Source organism: Pristiophorus japonicus, unplaced genomic scaffold, assembly GCF_044704955.1.
Source record: "Pristiophorus japonicus isolate sPriJap1 unplaced genomic scaffold, sPriJap1.hap1 HAP1_SCAFFOLD_706, whole genome shotgun sequence".
Lineage (NCBI taxonomy): Eukaryota > Metazoa > Chordata > Chondrichthyes > Pristiophoridae > Pristiophorus > Pristiophorus japonicus.
Genome location: NW_027254620.1, coordinates 216232 through 240552, shown reverse-complemented (window position 1 = coordinate 240552; position 24321 = coordinate 216232). Strand labels below are relative to the sequence as shown.

At 53.4% G+C, this 24321-nt stretch overlaps 1 protein-coding gene across 1 annotated transcript in view; it reads left to right on the top strand.

The window, feature by feature from the left end:
- Positions 1-2588: 2588 nt before the first annotated feature.
- LOC139256305 (zinc finger protein ZFP2-like) overlaps positions 2589-24321 on the top strand; it is a 55059-nt gene continuing 33326 nt past the window's right edge. The window contains exons 1-2 of the mRNA XM_070874184.1: positions 2589-2644; positions 22949-23623. Coding sequence (XP_070730285.1) covers positions 22998-23623 — 626 coding nt within the window. The 5' untranslated portion in view covers positions 2589-2644; positions 22949-22997. The remainder of the gene's footprint in view (positions 2645-22948; positions 23624-24321) is intronic.

The window sequence follows — 24321 nt, the reverse complement described above, 5'->3', positions numbered from 1 at the left end:
CCCTGTGTTACTCACACACCCTCAGTACCCTGTGTTACACACACTCCCTCAGTACCCTGTGTTACTCACACTCCCTCAGTACCCTGTGTTACTCACACTCCCTCAGTACCCTGTGTTACTTACACTCCCTCAGTACCCTGTGTTACTCACACTCCCTCAGTACCCTGTGTTACTCACACTCCCTCAGTACCCTGTGTTACTCACACTCCCTCAGTACCCTGTGTTACTCACACTCCCTCAGTACCCTGTGTTACTCACACTCCCTCAGTACCCTGTGTTTACTCACACTCCCTCAGTACCCTGTGTTACTCACACTCCCTCAGTACCCTGTGTTACTCACACTCCCTCAGTACCCTGTGTTACTCACACTCCCTCAGTACCCTGTGTTACTCACACTCCCTCAGTACCCTGTGTTACTCACACTCCCTCAGTACCCTGTGTTACTCACACTCCCTCAGTACCCTGTGTTACTCACACTCCCTCAGTACCCTGTGTTACTCACACTCCCTCAGTACCCTGTGTTACTCACACTCCCTCAGTACCCTATGTTACTCACACTCCCTCAGTACCCTGTGTTACTTACACTCCCTCAGTACTCTGTGTTACTCACACACCCTCAGTAACCTGTGTTACTCACACTCCCTCAGTACCCTGTGTTACTCACACTCCCTCAGTACCCTGTGTTACTCACACTCCCTCAGTACCCTGTGTTACTCACACTCCCTCAGTACCCTGTGTTACTCACACACCCTCAGTAACCTGTGTTACTCACACTCCCTCAGTACCCTGTGTTACTCACACTCCCTCAGTACCCTGTGTTACTCACACTCCCTCAGTACCCTGTGTTACTCACACTCCCTCAGTACCCTGTGTTACTCACACTCCCTCAGTACCCTGTGTTACTCACACTCCCTCAGTACCCTGTGTTACTCACACTCCCTCAGTACTCTGTGTTACTCACACTCCCTCAGTACCCTGTGTTACTCACACTCCCTCAGTACCCTGTGTTACTCACACTCCCTCAGTACCCTGTGTTACTCACACTCCCTCAGTACCCTGTGTTACTCACACTCCCTCAGTAACCTGTGTTACTCACTATCCCTCAGTACCCTGTGTTACTCACACTCCCTCAGTACCCTGTGTTACTCACACTCCCTCAGTAACCTGTGTTACTCACTATCCCTCAGTACCCTGTGTTACTCACACTCCCTCAGTACCCTGTGTTACTCACACTCCCTCAGTACCCTGTGTTACTCACACTCCCTCAGTACCCTGTGTTACTCACACTCCCTCAGTAACCTGTGTTACTCACTATCCCTCAGTACCCTGTGTTACTCACACACCCTCAGTACCCTGTGTTACTCACACTCCCTCAGTACCCTGTGTTACTCACTATCCCTCAGTACCCTGTGTTACTCACACACCCTCAGTACCCTGTGTTACTCACACTCCCTCAGTAACCTGTGTTACTCACACTCCTCAGTACCCTGTGTTCCTCACACTCCCTCAGTACCCTGTGTTACTCACACACCCTCAGTACCCTGTGTTACTCACACTCCCTCAGTACCCTGTGTTACTCACACTCCCTCAGCACCCTGTGTTACTCACACTCCCTCAGTACCCTGTGTTACTCACACTCCCTCAGTACCCTGTGTTACTCACACACCCTCAGTACCCTGTGTTACTCACACTCCCTCAGTACCCTGTGTTACTCACACACCCTCAGTACCCTGTGTTACACACACTCCCTCAGTACCCTGTGTTACTCACACTCCCTCAGTACCCTGTGTTACTCACACTCCCTCAGTACCCTGTGTTACTCACACTCCCTCAGTACCCTGTGTTACTCACACTCCCTCAGTACCCTGTGTTACTCACACTCCCTCAGTACCCTGTGTTACTCACACTCCCTCAGTACCCTGTGTTACTCACACTCCCTCAGTACCCTGTGTTACTCACACTCCCTCAGTACCCTATGTTACTCACACTCCCTCAGTACCCTGTGTTACTCACACTCCCTCAGTACCCTGTGTTACTCACACTCCCTCAGTACCCTGTGTTACTCACACTCCCTCAGTACCCTGTGTTACTCACACTCCCTCAGTACCCTGTGTTACTCACACACCCTCAGTACCCTGTGTTACTCACACTCCCTCAGTACCCTGTGTTACTCACACTCCCTCAGTACCCTGTGTTACTCACACTCCCTCAGTACCCTGTGTTACTCACACTCCCTCAGCACCCTGTGTTACTCACACTCCCTCAGTACCCTGTGTTACTCACACTCCCTCAGTACCATGTGTTACTCACACTCCCTCAGTACCCTGTGTTACTCACACTCCCTCAGTACCCTGTGTTACTCACACTCCCTCAGTACCCTGTGTTACTCACACTCCCTCAGTACCATGTGTTACTCACACTCCCTCAGTACCCTGTGTTACTCACACTCCCTCAGTACCCTGTGTTACACACACTCCCTCAGTACCCTGTGTTACTCACAGTTCCCGGGGGCGCGCGGTGATTGGTTGGAAGCGGCACGTGCTGGGGGCGGGGCCTGAGTGGCGGGCTGTGGGGCGCAGACGCGGGGGGGAGGGGCCGGGGCGAGCGGAGGCGGCGCGCGGTCGGACGGGTGAGAGCCGAGAAGGTAGGAGCGGGGCCGGGGCCGGGGCCGGGGCCCGGGCCGGGGGTGGGGTCTCGGCGGCCGGTGAGGCGCCGGCCGCCATCTTGCTGTAGGAAGGACGCGCGCTGCTGCCGCCGCTCCATTGTCCCGCCGCTGGGAGCCACGGAGCATGCGCGGCGGCCATCTTACTGCAGACAGGCTGCGGGGACAAGATGGCGCCCGGGGACCCCCCACATCCTGCATTGATGTAGTGCCTCACTGTACTCACCCTGACATCCTGCATTGATGTAGTGCCTCACTGTACTCACCCCCACATCCTGCATTGATGTAGTGCCTCACTGTACTCACCCCCCACATCCTGCATTGATGTAGTGCCTCACTGTACTCACCCCCACATCCTGCATTGATGTAGTGCCTCACTGTACTCACCCCCACATCCTGCATTGATGTAGTGCCTCACTGTACTCACCCCCCACATCCTGCATTGATGTAGTGCCTCACTGTACTCACCCCCACATCCTGCATTGATGTAGTGCCTCACTGTACTCACCCCCACATCCTGCATTGATGTAGTGCCTCACTGTACTCACCCCCCACATCCTGCATTGATGTAGTGCCTCACTGTACTGACCCCCACATCCTGCATTGATGTAGTGCCTCACTGTACTCACCCCCACATCCTGCATTGATGTAGTACCTCACTGTACTCACCCCCACATCCTGCATTGATGTAGTGCCTCACTGTACTCACCCCCACATCCTGCATTGATGTAGTGCCTCACTGTACTCACCCCCACATCCTGCATTGATGTAGTGCCTCACTGTACTCACCCTGACATCCTGCATTGATGTAGTGCCTCACTGTACTCACCCCCACATCCTGCATTGATGTAGTGCCTCATTGTACTCACCCCCACATCCTGCATTGATGTAGTGCCTCACTGTACTCACCCCCCACATCCTGCATTGATGTAGTGCCTCACTGTACTCACCCCCACATCCTGCATTGATGTAGTGCCTCACTGTACTCACCCCCACATCCTGCATTGATGTAGTGCCTCACTGTACTCACCCCCCACATCCTGCATTGATGTAGTGCCTCACTGTACTCACCCCCACATCCTGCATTGATGTAGTGCCTCACTGTACTCACCCCCACATCCTGCATTGATGTAGTGCCTCACTGTACTCACCCCCACATCCTGCATTGATGTAGTGCCTCACTGTACTGACCCCCACATCCTGCATTGATGTAGTGCCTCACTGTACTCACCCCCACATCCTGCATTGATGTAGTGCCTCATTGTACTCACCCCCCACATCCTGCATTGATGTAGTGCCTCACTGTACTCACCCCCCACATCCTGCATTGATGTAGTGCCTCACTGTACTCACCCCCCACATCCTGCATTGATGTAGTGCCTCACTGTACTCACCCCCCACATCCTGCATTGATGTAGTGCCTCACTGTACTCACCCCCACATCCTGCATTGATGTAGTGCCTCACTGTACTCACCCCCACATCCTGCATTGATGTAGTGCCTCACTGTACTCACCCCCCACATCCTGCATTGATGTAGTGCCTCACTGTACTCACCCCCACATCCTGCATTGATGTAGTGCCTCACTGTACTCACCCCCCACATCCTGCATTGATGTAGTGCCTCACTGTACTCACCCCCACATCCTGCATTGATGTAGTGCCTCACTGTACTCACCCCCCACATCCTGCATTGATGTAGTGCCTCACTGTACTCACCCCCACATCCTGCATTGATGTAGTGCCTCACTGTACTCACCCCCCCACATCCTGCATTGATGTAGTGCCTCACTGTACTCACCCCCCACATTCTGCATTGATGTAGTGCCTCACTGTACTCACCCCCACATCCTGCATTGATGTAGTGCCTCACTGTACTCACCCCCACATCCTGCATTGATGTAGTGCCTCACTGTACTCACCCACACATCCTGCATTGATGTAGTGCCTCACTGTACTCACCCCCACATCCTGCATTGATGTAGTGCCTCACTGTACTCACCCCTACATCCTGCATTGATGTAGTGCCTCACTGTACTCACCCACACATCCTGCATTGATGTAGTGCCTCACTGTACTCACCCCCCACATCCTGCATTGATGTAGTGCCTCACTGTACTCACCCCCACATCCTGCATTGATGTAGTGCCTCACTGTACTCACCCCCCACATCCTGCATTGATGTAGTGCCTCACTGTACTCACCCCCCACATCCTGCATTGATGTAGTGCCTCACTGTACTCACCCCCACATCCTGCATTGATGTAGTGCCTCACTGTACTCACCCCCCACATCCTGCATTGATGTAGTGCCTCACTGTACTCACCCCCCACATCCTGCATTGATGTAGTGCCTCACTGTACTCACCCACACATCCTGCATTGATGTAGTGCCTCACTGTACTCACCCACACATCCTGCATTGATGTAGTGCCTCACTGTACTCACCCCCCACATCCTGCATTGATGTAGTGCCTCACTGTACTCACCCCCCACATCCTGCATTGATGTAGTGCCTCACTGTACTCACCCCCCACATCCTGCATTGATGTAGTGCCTCACTGTACTCACCCTGACATCCTGCATTGATGTAGTGCCTCACTGTACTCACCCTGACATCCTGCATTGATGTAGTGCCTCACTGTACTCACCCCCACATCCTGCATTGATGTAGTGCCTCACTGTACTCACCCTGACATCCTGCATTGATGTAGTGCCTCACTGTACTCACCCCCCACATCCTGCATTGATGTAGTGCCTCACTGTACTCACCCCCCACATCCTGCATTGATGTAGTGCCTCACTGTACTCACCCCCCACATCCTGCATTGATGTAGTGCCTCACTGTACTCACCCCCCACATCCTGCATTGATGTAGTGCCTCACTGTACTCACCCCCACATCCTGCATTGATGTAGTGCCTCACTGTACTCACCCCCCACATCCTGCATTGATGTAGTGCCTCACTGTACTCACCCCCACATCCTGCATTGATGTAGTGCCTCACTGTACTCACCCCCCACATCCTGCATTGATGTAGTGCCTCACTGTACTCACCCCCACATCCTGCATTGATGTAGTGCCTCACTGTACTCACCCTGACATCCTGCATTGATGTAGTGCCTCACTGTACTCACCCTGACATCCTGCATTGATGTAGTGCCTCACTGTACTCACCCCCCACATCCTGCATTGATGTAGTGCCTCACTGTACTCACCCTGACATCCTGCATTGATGTAGTGCCTCACTGTACTCACCCCCACATCCTGCATTGATGTAGTGCCTCACTGTACTTACCCCCACATCCTGCATTGATGTAGTGCCTCACTGTACTCACCCCCCACATCCTGCATTGATGTAGTGCCTCACTGTACTCACCCCCACATCCTGCATTGATGTAGTGCCTCACTGTACTCACCCCCCACATCCTGCATTGATGTAGTGCCTCACTGTACTCACCCCCCACATCCTGCATTGATGTAGTGCCTCACTGTACTCACCCCCACATCCTGCATTGATGTAGCGCCTCACTGTACTCACCCCCACATCCTGCATTGATGTAGTGCCTCACTGTACTCACCCTGACATCCTGCATTGATGTAGTGCCTCATTGTACTCACCCCCCACATCCTGCATTGATGTAGTGCCTCATTGTACTCACCCCCACATCCTGCATTGATGTAGTGCCTCATTGTACTCACCCCCCACATCCTGCATTGATGTAGTGCCTCACTGTACTCACCCCCCACATCCTGCATTGATGTAGTGCCTCACTGTACTCACCCTGACATCCTGCATTGATGTAGTGCCTCACTGTACTCACCCTGACATCCTGCATTGATATAGTGCCTCACTGTACTCACCCCCACATCCTGCATTGATGTAGTGCCTCACTGTACTCACCCCCACATCCTGCATTGATGTAGTGCCTCACTGTTCTCACCCCCCACATCCTGCATTGATGTAGTGCCTCACTGTACTCACCCTGACATCCTGCATTGATGTAGTGCCTCACTGTACTCACCCTGACATCCTGCATTGATGTAGTGCCTCACTGTACTCACCCCCACATCCTGCATTGATGTAGTGCCTCACTGTACTCACCCCCCACATCCTGCATTGATGTAGTGCCTCACTGTACTCACCCCCACATCGTGCATTGATGTAGTGCCTCACTGTACTCACCCTGACATCCTGCATTGATGTAGTGCCTCACTGTACTCACCCTGACATCCTGCATTGATGTAGTGCCTCACTGTACTCACCCTGACATCCTGCATTGATGTAGTGCCTCACTGTACTCACCCCCACATCCTGCATTGATGTAGTGCCTCACTGTACTCACCCCCCACATCCTGCATTGATGTAGTGCCTCACTGTACTCACCCCCACATCCTGCATTGATGTAGTGCCTCACTGTACTCACCCTGACATCCTGCATTGATGTAGTGCCTCACTGTACTCACCCTGACATCCTGCATTGATGTAGTGCCTCACTGTACTCACCCCCCACATCCTGCATTGATGTAGTGCCTCACTGTACTCACCCCCACATCCTGCATTGATGTAGTGCCTCACTGTACTCACCCCCCACATCCTGCATTGATGTAGTGCCTCACTGTACTCACCCCCACATCCTGCATTGATGTAGTGCCTCACTGTACTCACCCCCACATCCTGCATTGATGTAGTGCCTCACTGTACTCACCCCCACATCCTGCATTGATGTAGTGCCTCACTGTACTCACCCCCACATCCTGCATTGATGTAGTGCCTCACTGTACTCACCCCCCACATCCTGCATTGATGTAGTGCCTCACTGTACTCACCCCCACATCCTGCATTGATGTAGTGCCTCACTGTACTCACCCCCACATCCTGCATTGATGTAGTGCCTCACTGTACTCACCCCCCACATCCTGCATTGATGTAGTGCCTCACTGTACTCACCCCCCACATCCTGCATTGATGTAGTGCCTCACTGTACTCACCCCCCACATCCTGCATTGATGTAGTGCCTCACTGTACTCACCCCCACATCCTGCATTGATGTAGTGCCTCACTGTACTCACCCTGACATCCTGCATTGATGTAGTGCCTCACTGTACTCACCCTGACATCCTGCATTGATGTGGTGCCTCACTGTACTCACCCCCCACATCCTGCATTGATGTAGTGCCTCACTGTACTCACCCACACATCCTGCATTGATGTAGTGCCTCACTGTACTCACCCCCCACATCCTGCATTGATGTAATGCCTCACTGTACTCACCCTGACATCCTGCATTGATGTAGTGCCTCACTGTACTCACCCACACATCCTGCATTGATGTAGTGCCTCACTGTACTCACCCTGACATCCTGCATTGATGTAGTGCCTCACTGTACTCACCCCCCACATCCTGCATTGATGTAGTGCCTCACTGTACTCACCCTGACATCCTGCATTGATGTAGTGCCTCACTGTACTCACCCCCCACATCCTGCATTGATGTAGTGCCTCACTGTACTCACCCCCACATCCTGCATTGATGCAGTGCCTCACTGTACTCACCCTGACATCCTGCATTGATGTAGTGCCTCACTGTACTCACCCCCCACATCCTGCATTGATGTAGTGCCTCACTGTACTCACCCCCCACATCCTGCATTGATGTAGTGCCTCACTGTACTCACCCCCCACATCCTGCATTGATGTAGTGCCTCACTGTACTCACCCCCACATCCTGCATTGATGTAGTGCCTCACTGTACTCACCCCCCACATCCTGCATTGATGTAGTGCCTCACTGTACTCACCCCCCACATCCTGCATTGATGTAGTGCCTCACTGTACTCACCCCCCACATCCTGCATTGATGTAGTGCCTCACTGTACTCACCCCCCACATCCAGCATTGATGTAGTGCCTCACTGTACTCACCCCCACATCCTGCATTGATGTAGTGCCTCACTGTACTCAGCCCCACATCCTGCATTGATGTAGCGCCTCACTGTACTCACCCCCCACATCCTGCATTGATGTAGTGCCTCACTGTACTCACCCCCACATCCTGCATTGATGTAGTGCCTCACTGTACTCACCCTGACATCCTGCATTGATGTAGTGCCTCACTGTACTCACCCCCACATCCTGCATTGATGTAGTGCCTCACTGTACTCACCCTGACATCCTGCATTGATGTAGTGCCTCACTGTACTCACCCTGACATCCTGCATTGATGTAGTGCCTCACTGTACTCACCCCCACATCCTGCATTGATGTAGTGCCTCACTGTACTCACCCCCCACATCCTGCATTGATGTAGTGCCTCACTGTACTCACCCCCACATCCTGCATTGATGTAGTGCCTCACTGTACTCACCCCCACATCCTGCATTGATGTAGTGCCTCATTGTACTCACCCCCCACATCCTGCATTGATGTAGTGCCTCACTGTACTCACCCCCACATCCTGCATTGATGTAGTGCCTCACTGTACTCACCCCCCACATCCTGCATTGATGTAGTGCCTCACTGTACTCACCCACACATCCTGCATTGATGTAGTGCCTCACTGTACTCACCCTGACATCCTGCATTGATGTAGTGCCTCACTGTACTCACCCCCCACATCCTGCATTGATGTAGTGCCTCACTGTACTCACCCCCCACATCCTGCATTGATGTAGTGCCTCACTGTACTCACCCCCACATCCTGCATTGATGTAGTGCCTCACTGTACTCACCCACACATCCTGCATTGATGTGGTGCCTCACTGTACTCACCCCCACATCCTGCATTGATGTAGTGCCTCACTGTACTCACCCCCCACATCCTGCATTGATGTAGTGCCTCACTGTACTCACCCCCACATCCTGCATTGATGTAGTGCCTCACTGTACTCACCCCCACATCCTGCATTGATGTAGTGCCTCACTGTACTCACCCCCCACATCCTGCATTGATGTAGTGCCTCACTGTACTCACCCCCACATCCTGCATTGATGTAGTGCCTCACTGTACTCACCCCCACATCCTGCATTGATGTAGTGCCTCACTGTACTCACCCTGACATCCTGCATTGATGTAGTGCCTCACTGTACTCACCCTGACATCCTGCATTGATGTAGTGCCTCACTGTACTTACCCCCACATCCTGCATTGATGTAGTGCCTCACTGTACTTACCCCCCACATCCTGCATTGATGTAGTGCCTCACTGTACTCAGCCCCACATCCTGCATTAATGTAGTGCCTCACTGTACTCACCCCCACATCCTGCATTGATGTAGTGCCTCACTGTACTCACCCTGACATCCTGCATTGATGTAGCGCCTCACTGTGCTCACCCCCACATCCTGCATTGATGTAGTGCCTCACTGTACTCACCCTGACATCCTGCATTGATGTAGTGCCTCACTGTACTCACCCCCACATCCTGCATTGATGTAGTGCCTCACTGTACTCACCCCCACATCCTGCATTGATGTAGTGCCTCACTGTACTCACCCCCACATCCTGCATTGATGTAGTGCCTCACTGTACTCACCCCTACATCCTGCATTGATGTAGTGCCTCACTGTACTCACCTTGACATCCTGCATTGATGTAGTGCCTCACTGTACTCACCCCCACATCCTGCATTGATGTAGTGCCTCACTGTACTCACCCCTACATCCTGCATTGATGTAGTGCCTCACTGTACTCACCCCCACATCCTGCATTGATGTAGTGCCTCACTGTACTCACCCCCCACATCCTGCATTGATGTAGTGCCTCACTGTACTCACCCCCACATCCTGCATTGATGTAGTGCCTCACTGTACTCACCCCCACATCCTGCATTGATGTAGTGCCTCACTGTACTCACCCCCCACATCCTGCATTGATGTTGTGCCTCACTGTACTCACCCCCCACATCCTGCATTGATGTAGTGCCTCACTGTACTCACCCCCACATCCTGCATTGATGTAGTGCCTCACTGTACTCACCCCCACATCCTGCATTGATGTAGTGCCTCACTGTACTCACCCCCCACATCCTGCATTGATGTAGTGCCTCACTGTACTCACCCCCACATCCTGCATTGATGTAGTGCCTCACTGTACTCACCCCCACATCCTGCATTGATGTAGTGCCTCACTGTACTCACCCCTACATCCTGCATTGATGTAGTGCCTCACTGTACTCACCCCCCACATCCTGCATTGATGTAGTGCCTCACTGTACTCACCCCCACATCCTGCATTGATGTAGTGCCTCACTGTACTCACCCCCACATCCTGCATTGATGTAGTGCCTCACTGTACTCACCCCCCACATCCTGCATTGATGTAGTGCCTCACTGTACTCACCCCCCACATCCTGCATTGATGTAGTGCCTCACTGTACTCACCCCCCACATCCTGCATTGATGTAGTGCCTCACTGTACTCACCCCCACATCCTGCATTGATGTAGTGCCTCACTGTACTCACCCCCACATCCTGCATTGATGTGGTGCCTCACTGTACTCACCCCCACATCCTGCATTGATGTAGTGCCTCACTGTACTCACCCCCCACATCCTGCATTGATGTAGTGCCTCACTGTACTCACCCCCACATCCTGAATTGATGTAGTGCCTCACTGTACTCACCCACACATCCTGCATTGATGTAGTGCCTCACTGTACTCACCCCCACATCCTGCATTGATGTAGTGCCTCACTGTACTCACCCCCCACATCCTGCATTGATGTAGTGCCTCACTGTACTCACCCCCACATCCTGCATTGATGTAGTGCCTCACTGTACTCACCCACACATCCTGCATTGATGTAGTGCCTCACTGTACTCACCCCCACATCCTGCATTGATGTAGTGCCTCACTGTACTCACCCCCCACATCCTGCATTGATGTAGTGCCTCACTGTACTCACCCCCCACATCCTGCATTGATGTAGTGCCTCACTGTACTCACCCTGACATCCTGCATTGATGTAGTGCCTCACTGTACTCACCCCCACATCCTGCATTGATGTAGTGCCTCACTGTACTCACCCACACATCCTGCATTGATGTAGTGCCTCACTGTACTCACCCTGACATCCTGCATTGATGTAGTGCCTCACTGTACTCACCCCCCACATCCTGCATTGATGTCGTGCCTCACTGTACTCACCCCCACATCCTGCATTGATGTAGTGCCTCACTGTACTCACCCCCACATCCTGCATTGATGTAGTGCCTCACTGTACTCACCCCCCACATCCTGCATTGATGTAGTGCCTCACTGTACTCACCCCCACATCCTGCATTGATGTAGTGCCTCACTGTACTCACCCTGACATCCTGCATTGATGTAGTGCCTCACTGTACTCACCCCTCACATCCTGCATTGATGTAGTGCCTCACTGTACTCACCCCCACATCCTGCATTGATGTAGTGCCTCACTGTACTCACCCCCACATCCTGCATTGATGTCGTGCCTCACTGTACTCACCCCCCACATCCTGCATTGATGTAGTGCCTCACTGTACTCACCCTGACATCCTGCATTGATGTAGTGCCTCACTGTACTCACCCCCACATCCTGCATTGATGTAGTGCCTCACTGTACTCACCCCCACATCCTGCATTGATGTAGTGCCTCACTGTACTCACCCCCCACATCCTGCATTGATGTAGTGCCTCACTGTCCTCACCCCCCACATCCTGCATTGATGTAGTGCCTCACTGTACTCACCCACACATCCTGCATTGATGTAGTGCCTCACTGTACTCACCCACACATCCTGCATTGATGTAGTGCCTCACTGTACTCACCCACACATCCTGCATTGATGTAGTGCCTCACTGTACTCACCCCCACATCCTGCATTGATGTAGTGCCTCACTGTACTCACCCCCCACATCCTGCTTTGATGTAGTGCCTCACTGTACTCACCCCCCACATCCTGCATTGATGTAGTGCCTCACTGTACTCACCCCCACATCCTGCATTGATGTAGTGCCTCACTGTACTCACCCCCACATCCTGCATTGATGTAGTGCCTCACTGTACTCACCCACACATCCTGCATTGATGTAGTGCCTCACTGTACTCACCCACACATCCTGCATTGATGTAGTGCCTCACTGTACTCACCCACACATCCTGCATTGATGTAGTGCCTCACTGTACTCACCCACACATCCTGCATTGATGTAGTGCCTCACTGTACTCACCCACACATCCTGCATTGATGTAGTGCCTCACTGTACTCACCCCCCACATCCTGCATTGATGTAGTGCCTCACTGTACTCACCCACACATCCTGCATTGATGTAGTGCCTCACTGTACTCACCCCCACATCCTGCATTGATGTAGTGCCTCACTGTACTCACCCTGACATCCTGCATTGATGTAGTGCCTCACTGTACTCACCCCCCACATCCTGCATTGATGTAGTGCCTCACTGTACTCACCCCCCACATCCTGCATTGATGTAGTGCCTCACTGTACTCACCCTGACATCCTGCATTGATGTAGTGCCTCACTGTACTCACCCCCCACATCCTGCATTGATGTAGTGCCTCACTGTACTCAGCCCCACATCCTGCATTGATGTAGCGCCTCACTGTACTCACCCCCACATCCTGCATTGATGTAGCGCCTCACTGTACTCACCCCCACAGCCTGCATTGATGTAGTGCCTCACTGTACTCACCCCCACATCCTGCATTGATGTAGTGCCTCACTGTACTCACCCCCACATCCTGCATTGATGTAGCGCCTCACTGTACTCACCCCCACATCCTGCATTGATGTAGTGCCTCACTGTACTCACCCCCACATCCTGCATTGATGTAGTGCCTCACTGTACTCACCCCCACATCCTGCATTGATGTAGTGCCTCACTGTACTCACCCTGACATCCTGCATTGATGTAGTGCCTCACTGTACTCACCCACACATCCTGCATTGATGTAGTGCCTCACTGTACTCACCCACACATCCTGCATTGATGTAGTGCCTCACTGTACTCACCCACACATCCTGCATTGATGTAGTGCCTCACTGTACTCACCCCCACATCCTGCATTGATGTAGTGCCTCACTGTACTCACCCCCACATCCTGCATTGATGTAGTGCCTCACTGTACTCACCCCCCACATCCTGCATTGATGTAGTGCCTCACTGTACTCACCCTGACATCCTGCATTGATGTAGTGCCTCACTGTACTCACCCTGACATCCTGCATTGATGTAGTGCCTCACTGTACTCACCCCCCACATCCTGCATTAATGTAGTGCCTCACTGTACTCACCCCCCACATCCTGCATTGATGTAGTGCCTCACTGTACTCACCCCCACATTCTGCATTGATGTAGTGCCTCACTGTACTCACCCCCCACATCCTGCATTGATGTAGTGCCTCACTGTACTCACCCTGACATCCTGCATTGATGTAGTGCCTCACTGTACTCACCCTGACATCCTGCATTGATGTAGTGCCTCACTGTACTCACCCCCACATCCTGCATTGATGTAGTGCCTCACTGTACTCACCCTGACATCCTGCATTGATGTAGTGCCTCACTGTACTCACCCCGACATCCTGCATTGATGTAGTGCCTCACTGTACTCACCCCCACATCCTGCATTGATGTCGTGCCTCACTGTACTCACCCCCACATCCTGCATTGATGTAGTGCCTCACTGTACTCACCCCGACATCCTGCATTGATGTAGTGCCTCACTGTACTCACCCACACATCCTGCATTGATATAGTGCCTCACTGTACTCACCCTGACATCCTGCATTGATGTAGTGCCTCACTGTACTCACCCCCACATCCTGCATTGATGTAGTGCCTCACTGTACTCACCCCCACATCCTGCATTTATGTAGTGCCTCATTGTACTCACCCCCACATCCTGCATTGATGTAGTGCCTCACTGTACTCACCCCCACATCCTGCATTGATGTAGTGCCTCACTGTACTCACCCCCCACATCCTGCATTGATGTAGTGCCTCACTGTACTCACCCCCACATCCTGCATTGATGTAGTGCCTCACTGTACTCACCCCCACATCCTGCATTGATGTAGTGCCTCACTGTACTCACCCCCACATCCTGCATTGATGTAGTGCCTCACTGTACTCACCCCCACATCCTGCATTGATGTAGTGCCTCACTGTACTCACCCCCACATCCTGCATTGATGTAGTGCCTCACTGTACTCACCCCCACATCCTGCATTGATGTAGTGCCTCACTGTACTCACCCCCACATCCTGCATTGATGTAGTGCCTCACTGTACTCACCCCCACATCCTGCATTGATGTAGTGCCTCACTGCACTCACCCCCACATCCTGCATTGATGTAGTGCCTCACTGTACTCACCCCCACATCCTGCATTGATGTAGTGCCTCACTGTACTCACCCCCACATCCTGCATTGATGTAGTGCCTCACTGTACTCACCCCCACATCCTGCATTGATGTAGTGCCTCATTGTACTCACCCCCACATCCTGCATTGATGTAGTGCCTCACTGTACTCACCCCCACATCCTGCATTGATATAGTGCCTCACTGTACTCACCCCCCACATCCTGCATTGATGTAGTGCCTCACTGTACTCACCCTGACATCCTGCATTGATGTAGTGCCTCACTGTACTCACCCCCACATCCTGCATTGATGTAGTGCCTCACTGTACTCACCCCCCACATCCTGCATTGATGTAGCGCCTCACTGTACTCACCCCCACACCCTGCATTGATGTAGCGCCTCACTGTACTCACCCCCACACCCTGCATTGATGTAGTGCCTCACTGTACTCACCCACACATCCTGCATTGATGTAGTGCCTCACTGTACTCACCCACACATCCTGCATTGATGTAGTGCCTCACTGTACTCACCCACACATCCTGCATTGATGTAGTGCCTCACTGTACTCACCCCCACATCCTGCATTGATGTAGTGCCTCACTGTACTCACCCCCACATCCTGCATTGATGTAGTGCCTCACTGTACTCACCCCCACATCCTGCATTGATGTAGTGCCTCACTGTACTCAGCCCCACATCCTGCATTGATGTAGCGCCTCACTGTACTCACCCCCCACATCCTGCATTGATGTAGTGCCTCACTGTACTCACCCTGACATCCTGCATTGATGTAGTGCCTCACTGTACTCACCCCCACATCCTGCATTGATGTAGTGCCTCACTGTACTCACCCCCCACATCCTGCATTGATGTAGCGCCTCACTGTACTCACCCTGACATCCTGCATTGATGTAGTGCCTCACTGTACTCACCCCCCACATCCTGCATTGATGTAGTGCCTCACTGTACTCACCCCCACATCCTGCATTGATGTAGCGCCTCATTGTACTCACCCCCACATCCTGCATTGATGTAGTGCCTCACTGTACTGACCCCCCACATCCTGCATTGATGTAGCGCCTCACTGTACTCACCCTGACATCCTGCATTGATGTAGTGCCTCACTGTACTCACCCCCCACATCCTGCATTGATGTAGTGCCTCACTGTACTCACCCTGACATCCTGCATTGATGTAGTGCCTCACTGTACTCACCCCCCACATCCTGCATTGATGTAGTGCCTCACTGTACTCACCCCCACATCCTGCATTGATGTAGTGCCTCACTGTACTCACCCCCACATCCTGCATTGATGTAGTGCCTCACTGTTCTCACCCCCACATCCTGCATTGATGTAGTGCCTCACTGTACTCACCCTGACATCCTGCATTGATGTAGTGCCTCACTGTACTCACCCCCACATCCTGCATTGATGTAGTGCCTCACTGTACTCACCCTGACATCCTGCATTGATGTAGCGCCTCACTGTACTCACCCACACATCCTGCATTGATGTAGTGCCTCACTGTACTCACCCCCCACATCCTGCATTGATGTAGTGCCTCATTGTACTCACCCCCACATCCTGCATTGATGTAGTGCCTCACTGTACTCACCCCCCACATCCTGCATTGATGTAGTGCCTCACTGTACTCACCCCCACATCCTGCATTGATATAGTGCCTCACTGTACTCACCCCCCACATCCTGCATTGATGTAGTGCCTCACTGTACTCACCCTGACATCCTGCATTGATGTAGTGCCTCACTGTACTCACCCCCACATCCTGCATTGATGTAGTGCCTCACTGTACTCACCCCCCACATCCTGCATTGATGTAGCGCCTCACTGTACTCACCCCCACACCCTGCATTGATGTAGCGCCTCACTGTACTCACCCCCACACCCTGCATTGATGTAGTGCCTCACTGTACTCACCCACACATCCTGCATTGATGTAGTGCCTCACTGTACTCACCCACACATCCTGCATTGATGTAGTGCCTCACTGTACTCACCCACACATCCTGCATTGATGTAGTGCCTCACTGTACTCACCCCCACATCCTGCATTGATGTAGTGCCTCACTGTACTCACCCCCACATCCTGCATTGATGTAGTGCCTCACTGTACTCACCCCCACATCCTGCATTGATGTAGTGCCTCACTGTACTCAGCCCCACATCCTGCATTGATGTAGCGCCTCACTGTACTCACCCCCCACATCCTGCATTGATGTAGTGCCTCACTGTACTCACCCTGACATCCTGCATTGATGTAGTGCCTCACTGTACTCACCCCCACATCCTGCATTGATGTAGTGCCTCACTGTACTCACCCCCCACATCCTGCATTGATGTAGCGCCTCACTGTACTCACCCTGACATCCTGCATTGATGTAGTGCCTCACTGTACTCACCCCCCACATCCTGCATTGATGTAGTGCCTCACTGTACTCACCCCCACATCCTGCATTGATGTAGCGCCTCATTGTACTCACCCCCACATCCTGCATTGATGTAGTGCCTCACTGTACTGACCCCCCACATCCTGCATTGATGTAGCGCCTCACTGTACTCACCCTGACATCCTGCATTGATGTAGTGCCTCACTGTACTCACCCCCCACATCCTGCATTGATGTAGTGCCTCACTGTACTCACCCCCACATCCTGCATTGATGTAGTGCCTCACTGTACTCACCCCCCACATCCTGCATTGATGTAGTGCCTCACTGTACTCACCCCCACATCCTGCATTGATGTAGTGCCTCACTGTACTCACCCCCACATCCTGCATTGATGTAGTGCCTCACTGTTCTCACCCCCACATCCTGCATTGATGTAGTGCCTCACTGTACTCACCCCCACATCCTGCATTGATGTAGTGCCTCACTGTACTCACCCCCACATCCTGCATTGATGTAGTGCCTCACTGTACTCACCCTGACATCCTGCATTGATGTAGCGCCTCACTGTACTCACCCACACATCCTGCATTGATGTAGTGCCTCACTGTACTCACCCCCACATCCTGCATTGATGTAGTGCCTCACTGTACTCACCCCCCACATCCTGCATTGATGTAGTGCCTCATTGTACTCACCCTGACATCCTGCATTGATGTAGTGCCTCACTGTACTCACCCCCCACATCCTGCATTGATGTAGTGCCTCACTGTACTCACCCCCACATCCTGCATTGATGTAGTGCCTCATTGTACTCACCCCCCACATTCTGCATTGATGTAGTGCCTCACTGTACTCACCCCCACATCCTGCATTGATGTAGTGCCTCACTGTACTCACCCCCACATCCTGCATTGATGTAGTGCCTCACTGTACTCACCCCCACATCCTGCATTGATGTAGTGCCTCACTGTACTCACCCCCACATCCTGCATTGATGTAGTGCCTCACTGTACTCACCCTGACATCCTGCATTGATGTCGTGCCTCACTGTACTCACCCCCACATCCTGCATTGATGTAGTGCCTCACTGTACTCACCCCCACATCCTGCATTGTTGTAGTGCCTCACTGTACTCACCCTGACATCCTGCATTGATGTAGTGCCTCACTGTACTCACCCCCACATCCTGCATTGATGTAGTGCCTCACTGTACTCACCCTGACATCCTGCATTGATGTAGTGCCTCACTGTACTCACCCCCACATCCTGCATTGATGTAGTGCCTCACTGTACTCACCCACACATCCTGCATTGATGTAGTGCCTCACTGTACTCACCCCAACATCCTGCATTGATGTAGTGCCTCACTGTACTCAACCCCCACATCCTGCATTGATGTAGTGCCTCACTGTACTCACCCCCACATCCTGCATTGATGTAGTGCCTCACTGTACTTACCCCCCACATCCTGCATTGATGTAGTGCCTCACTGTACTCACCCCCACATCCTGCATTGATGTAGTGCCTCACTGTACTTACCCCCCACATCCTGCATTGATGTAGTGCCTCACTGTACTTACCCCCCACATCCTGCATTGATGTTGTGCCTCACTGTACTCACCCCCACATCCTGCATTGATGTAGTGCCTCACTGTACTCACCCCCCACATCCTGCATTGATGTAGTGCCTCACTGTACTCACCCCCACATCCTGCATTGATCTAGTGCCTCACTGTACTCACCCTGACATCCTGCATTGATGTAGTGCCTCACTGTACTCACCCCCACATCCTGCATTGATGTAGTGCCTCACTGTACTCACCCTGACATCCTGCATTGATGTCGTGCCTCACTGTACTCACCCCCACATCCTGCATTGATGTAGTGCCTCACTGTACTCACCCTGACATCCTGCATTGATGTAGTGCCTCACTGTACTCACCCCCACATCCTGCATTGATGTAGCGCCTCACTGTACTCACCCTGACATCCTGCATTGATGTAGTGCCTCACTGTACTCACCCTGACATCCTGCATTGATGTAGTGCCTCACTGTACTCACCCCCACATCCTGCATTGATGTAGTGCCTCACTGTACTCACCCCCACATCCTGCATTGATGTAGTGCCTCACTGTACTCACCCCCACATCCTGCATTGATGTAGTGCCTCACTGTACTCACCCCCACATCCTGCATTGATGTAGTGCCTCACTGTACTCACCCCCACATCCTGCATTGATGTAGTGCCTCACTGTACTCACTCCCACATCCTGCATTGATGTAGTGCCTCACTGTACTCACCCCCACATCCTGCATTGATGTAGTGCCTCACTGTACTCACCCACATCCTGCATTGATGTAGTGCCTCACTGTACTCACCCCCCACATCCTGCATTGATGTAGTGCCTCACTGTACTCACCCCTTACTGCAGTTGTACAGGGCCTTAGTGAGGCCTCACCTGGAATATTGTGTTCAGTTTTGGTCTCCTAATCTGAGGAAGGACATTCTTGCTATTGAGGGAGTGCAGCGAATGTTCACCAGACTGATTCCCGGGACGGCAGGACTGACATATGAGAGAGACTGGATCGACTAGGCTTATATTCACTTGGGTTTAGAAGAATGAGAGGGGATCACATAGAAACATATAAGATTCTGACGGGACTGGACAGGTTAGATGCGGGAAGAATGTTCCCGATGTTGGGGAAGTCCTGAACCAGGGGACAGAGTCTAAGGATAAGGGGTAAGCCATTTCGGACTGAGATGAGGAGAAACTTCTTCACTCAGAGAGTGGTGAACCTGTGGAATTCCCTACCACAGAACGTTGTTGAGGCCAATTCACTAAATATATTCAAAAAGGGAGTTAGATATGGCCCTTATGGCTAAAGGGATCGAGGGGTATGGAGAGAAAGCAGGAAAGGGGTACTGAGGTGAATGATCAGCCATGATCTAATTGAATGGTGGTGCAGGCTCGAAGGGCTGAATGACCTACTCCTGCACCTCGTTTCTATGTTTCTGTGACACCCAGCTCTACCTCACCACCACTTCTCTCGGCCCCTCCGTGATCTCTGAATTGTCAGCCTGTTGGCTGAAATTGTCCAACCTCCAGTTCTGGATGAGCAGAGATTTTCACCAATTGAATATTGGGAAGGCGGAAGCCATTGTTTTCGGTCCCCGCCACAAATTGCGTTCCCTGGCCACTGACTCCATCCCTCTCGCCAACTTCGGTCTGAGGCTGAACCAGACTGTTTGCAGCCTTGGACTCTGCAATGAGCTTTCGACCACCTATTTCCACCTCTGTAACATCGCCCGTCTCCGCCCCCTGCCTCAGCTCATCCCTGTTGAAACCCTCATCCGTGCCTTTGGTACCTCCAGACTTGACTATTCCAACGCACTCCTGGCCGGCTTCCCACATTCTACACCACGTAAACTAGAGGTGATCCAAAACTCGCCCCCATGTCCTAACTCGCACCCAGTCCCGCTCACCCATCACCCGCTGTGCTCACTGACCCCGTGTCCTAACTCGCACCGAGTCCCGCTCACCCATCACCCCCTGTGCTCGCTGACCCCGTGTCCATACTCGCACCGAGTCCCGCTCACCCATCACCCCCTGTGCTCGCTGACCCCGTGTCCATACTCGCACCGAGTCCCGCTCACCCATCACCTCCTGTGCTTGCTGACCCCGTGTCCTAACTCACACCGAGTCCCGCTCACCCATCACCCCCTTTGCTCACTGCCCCGTGTCCTAACTCACATCGAGTCCCACTCACCCATCACCCCCTGTGCTCCCTGATCCCGTGTCCTAACTCGCACCCAGTCCCGCTCACCCATCACCCCCTGTGCTCGCTGACCCCGTGTCCTAACTCACATCGAGTCCCACTCACCCATCACCCGCTGTGCTCGCTGACCCCGTGTCCTAACTCACACCCAGTCCCGCTCACCCATCACCCCCTGTGCTCACTGCCCCATGTCCTAACTCACACCCAGTCCCGCTCACCCATCACCCCCTGTGCTCCCTGACCCCGTGTCCTAACTCGCACCCAGTCCCACTCACCCATCACCACCTGTGCTCGCTGACCCCATGTCCTAACTCACACCCAGTCCCACTCACCCATCACCCCCTTTGCTCACTGCCCCGTGTCCTAACTCGCACCCAGTCCCACTCACCCATCACCCCCTGTGCTCACTGCCCCGTGTCCTAACTCGCACCCAGTCCCACTCACCCATCACCCCCTGTGCTCGCTGACCCCGTGTCCTAACTCACACCCAGTCCCGCTCACCCATCACCCCCTGTGCTCACTGACCCCGTGTCCTAACTCACACCCAGTCCCACTCACCCATCACCCCCTGTGCTCGCTGACCCCGTGTCCTAACTCACACCCAGTCCCACTCACCCATCACCCCCTGTGCTCACTGCCCCGTGTCCTAACTCGCACCGAGTCCCGCTCACCCATCACCCCCTGTGCTCGCTGACCCCGTGTCCATACTCGCACCGAGTCCCGCTCACCCATCACCCCCTGTGCTCGCTGACCCCGTGTCCATACTCGCACCGAGTCCCGCTCACCCATCACCCCCTGTGCTCGCTGACCCCGTGTCCATACTCGCACCGAGTCCCGCTCACCCATCACCACCTGTGCTCGCTGACCCCGTGTCCATACTCGCACCGAGTCCCGCTCACCCATCACCACCTGTGCTCGCTGACCTACATTGGCTGCCGGTTATGCAACGCCTTAATTTTAAAATTCTCATCCTGGTTTACAAATCCCTCCATGGCCCTCGCCCCTCCCTATCTCTGTAATCTCCTCCAGCCCCACAACCTCCCGAGATATCTGCGCTCCTCTAATTCTGCCCTCCTGAACATCCCTGATTATAATCGCTCCACCATCGGTGGCTGTGACTTCTGTTGCCTGGGCCCCAAGCTCTGGAACTCCCTCCCTAAACCTCTCCGCCTCCAAGACGCCACTTAAAACTGATCTCGATCACCAAGCTTTTGGTCACTTGCGCTAATTTCTACTTCTGTGACTCGGTGTGAAATGTGTTTGCACCTGTGAAGCAAGCGTTAAAGGCGCTATATAAATTCAGGTTGTTGTCTGTGTCCCAGGGTTGGCAGTTTGTCCGGTGTCGGTCAGGCCCTGTGGGTTTATGAGGTGTGAATGATCAGTGAGGTTCCACTGCCTTTTTCCTGCACGGAAGTCTGGGGGGAAGTCAGGCCGACACCTCGAGCCAGCTTTCCATGCGCGACAAATGCACGTAAAAGCCAGACATTCCACACAGAAAGGGCCTGCCTTCAAAAGCGCTCTTGTTCTGCATTTCCCTCGGCACGAAACCAGAGAGGCGCCTGTGAGCTGCCGTCACTGAGTGCCCCGAGGGGCTGGGGGGGATGGGCCACAGCTCCTTCTCACAATAGCAGCTATTAACACTGCTCCGCAGGGTGCCCGGGAGCAGTATAAAAAGCAGCCACAGCATGATTGTTCTCTCTCTCTCTCTCTTCTCTCTCTCTCCTGGGGCCTGTGACTGTGGCAGAGGCTGAGCCTGCAAGCAGCGAGAGCGGAACGAGCGGCCGACGGGGACAATGGACGGGGAGAGGCCACTAGGGGCTGAGCCAGTCAGCACCGACAGCAAGAGAAAATGTCAGAGCGAGGCAGTGCATCGTGACAAAGAACCCGAGCCTGAGAAGACAAACAGCAGCCAGCACAGTCCCAGCAAGGCAATGCATCCTGACAAAGCATTGGAGCCTGATGGCAGCCAGCACAGTCCCAGCAAGGCACTGGGTCCCAACAATAAGCCTGTGAAGACAGACGGCAGCAGGCACAGTCCGAGCAAGGCACTGGGTCCCAACAATAAGCCTGTGAAGACAGACGGCAGCAGGCACAGTCCCAGCAAGGCACTGGGTCCCGACAATAAGCCTGTGAAGACAGACGGCAGCAGGCACAGTCCGAGCAAGGCACTGGGTCCCGACAATAAGCCTGTGAAGACAGACGGCAGCAGGCACAGTCCCAGCAAGGCACTGGGTCCCGACAATAAGCCTGTGAAGACAGACGGCAGCAGGCACAGTCCCAGCAAGGCACTGGGTCGGGAAAGGCCACCAGCCCTGTCATCGCCGGCGCCAGCAAAGCCCAAGCCCGAGCCAGAGCCTGCCGAGTCCGGGAGGAGGCCGAGCGGGGCACCGGGGCCTGACAGGCCACCGCCACAGCCCAGGTAAGAAGCCTGCTCTCTCCAGTTTGTGTCCACAGTCAGCGATTGAATTTGCGCGAGGTCCTGTGGGAGCCCGGCCGGGTATGGAATGCTGCAAGTCTTGTTTTCAGGCTCCTGTGAGCTTGGAGCAGGAGGGGGCAGGGCCAAGGGGGCCTAACTATGGGGAGGCACACAGGCCACGAACGCGGCCTTTCAGGGCTGTGCCTGGAAAACAGCATGGCCTTTTTACTGCCTCGAACCGTTCATACAGAATCATACATATTGCCAGCACGGAAGGGGGCCATTTCGGCCCATCGTGTCCACACCAGCTGACAGAGAGCTACCCAGCCGAATCCCACTTTCCAACTCTCGGTCTGTAGCCCTGTAGGTTACAGCACTTCAAGTGCACCTCCAAGTACTTTTTAAATGTGGTGAGGGTTTCTGCTTCTCCCACCCTTTCAGGCCGTGAGTTCCAGACCCCTCCCACCCTCTGGGTGAAGACATTTCCCCTCAAATCCCCTCGAAACATAACAACACAAGAACTAGGAGCAGGAGTAGGCCCTGCAGCCCCTTGAGCCTGCTCCGCCATTCAATACGATCCAGGCTGATCATCGACCTCAACTCCACTTTCCCGCCCGATGTGTGGGTATCCCTTGATTTCCTGAGACCAAAAACCTATCTGTCTCAGCCTTGAATATATTCAGAGATTCCGCACATCCACA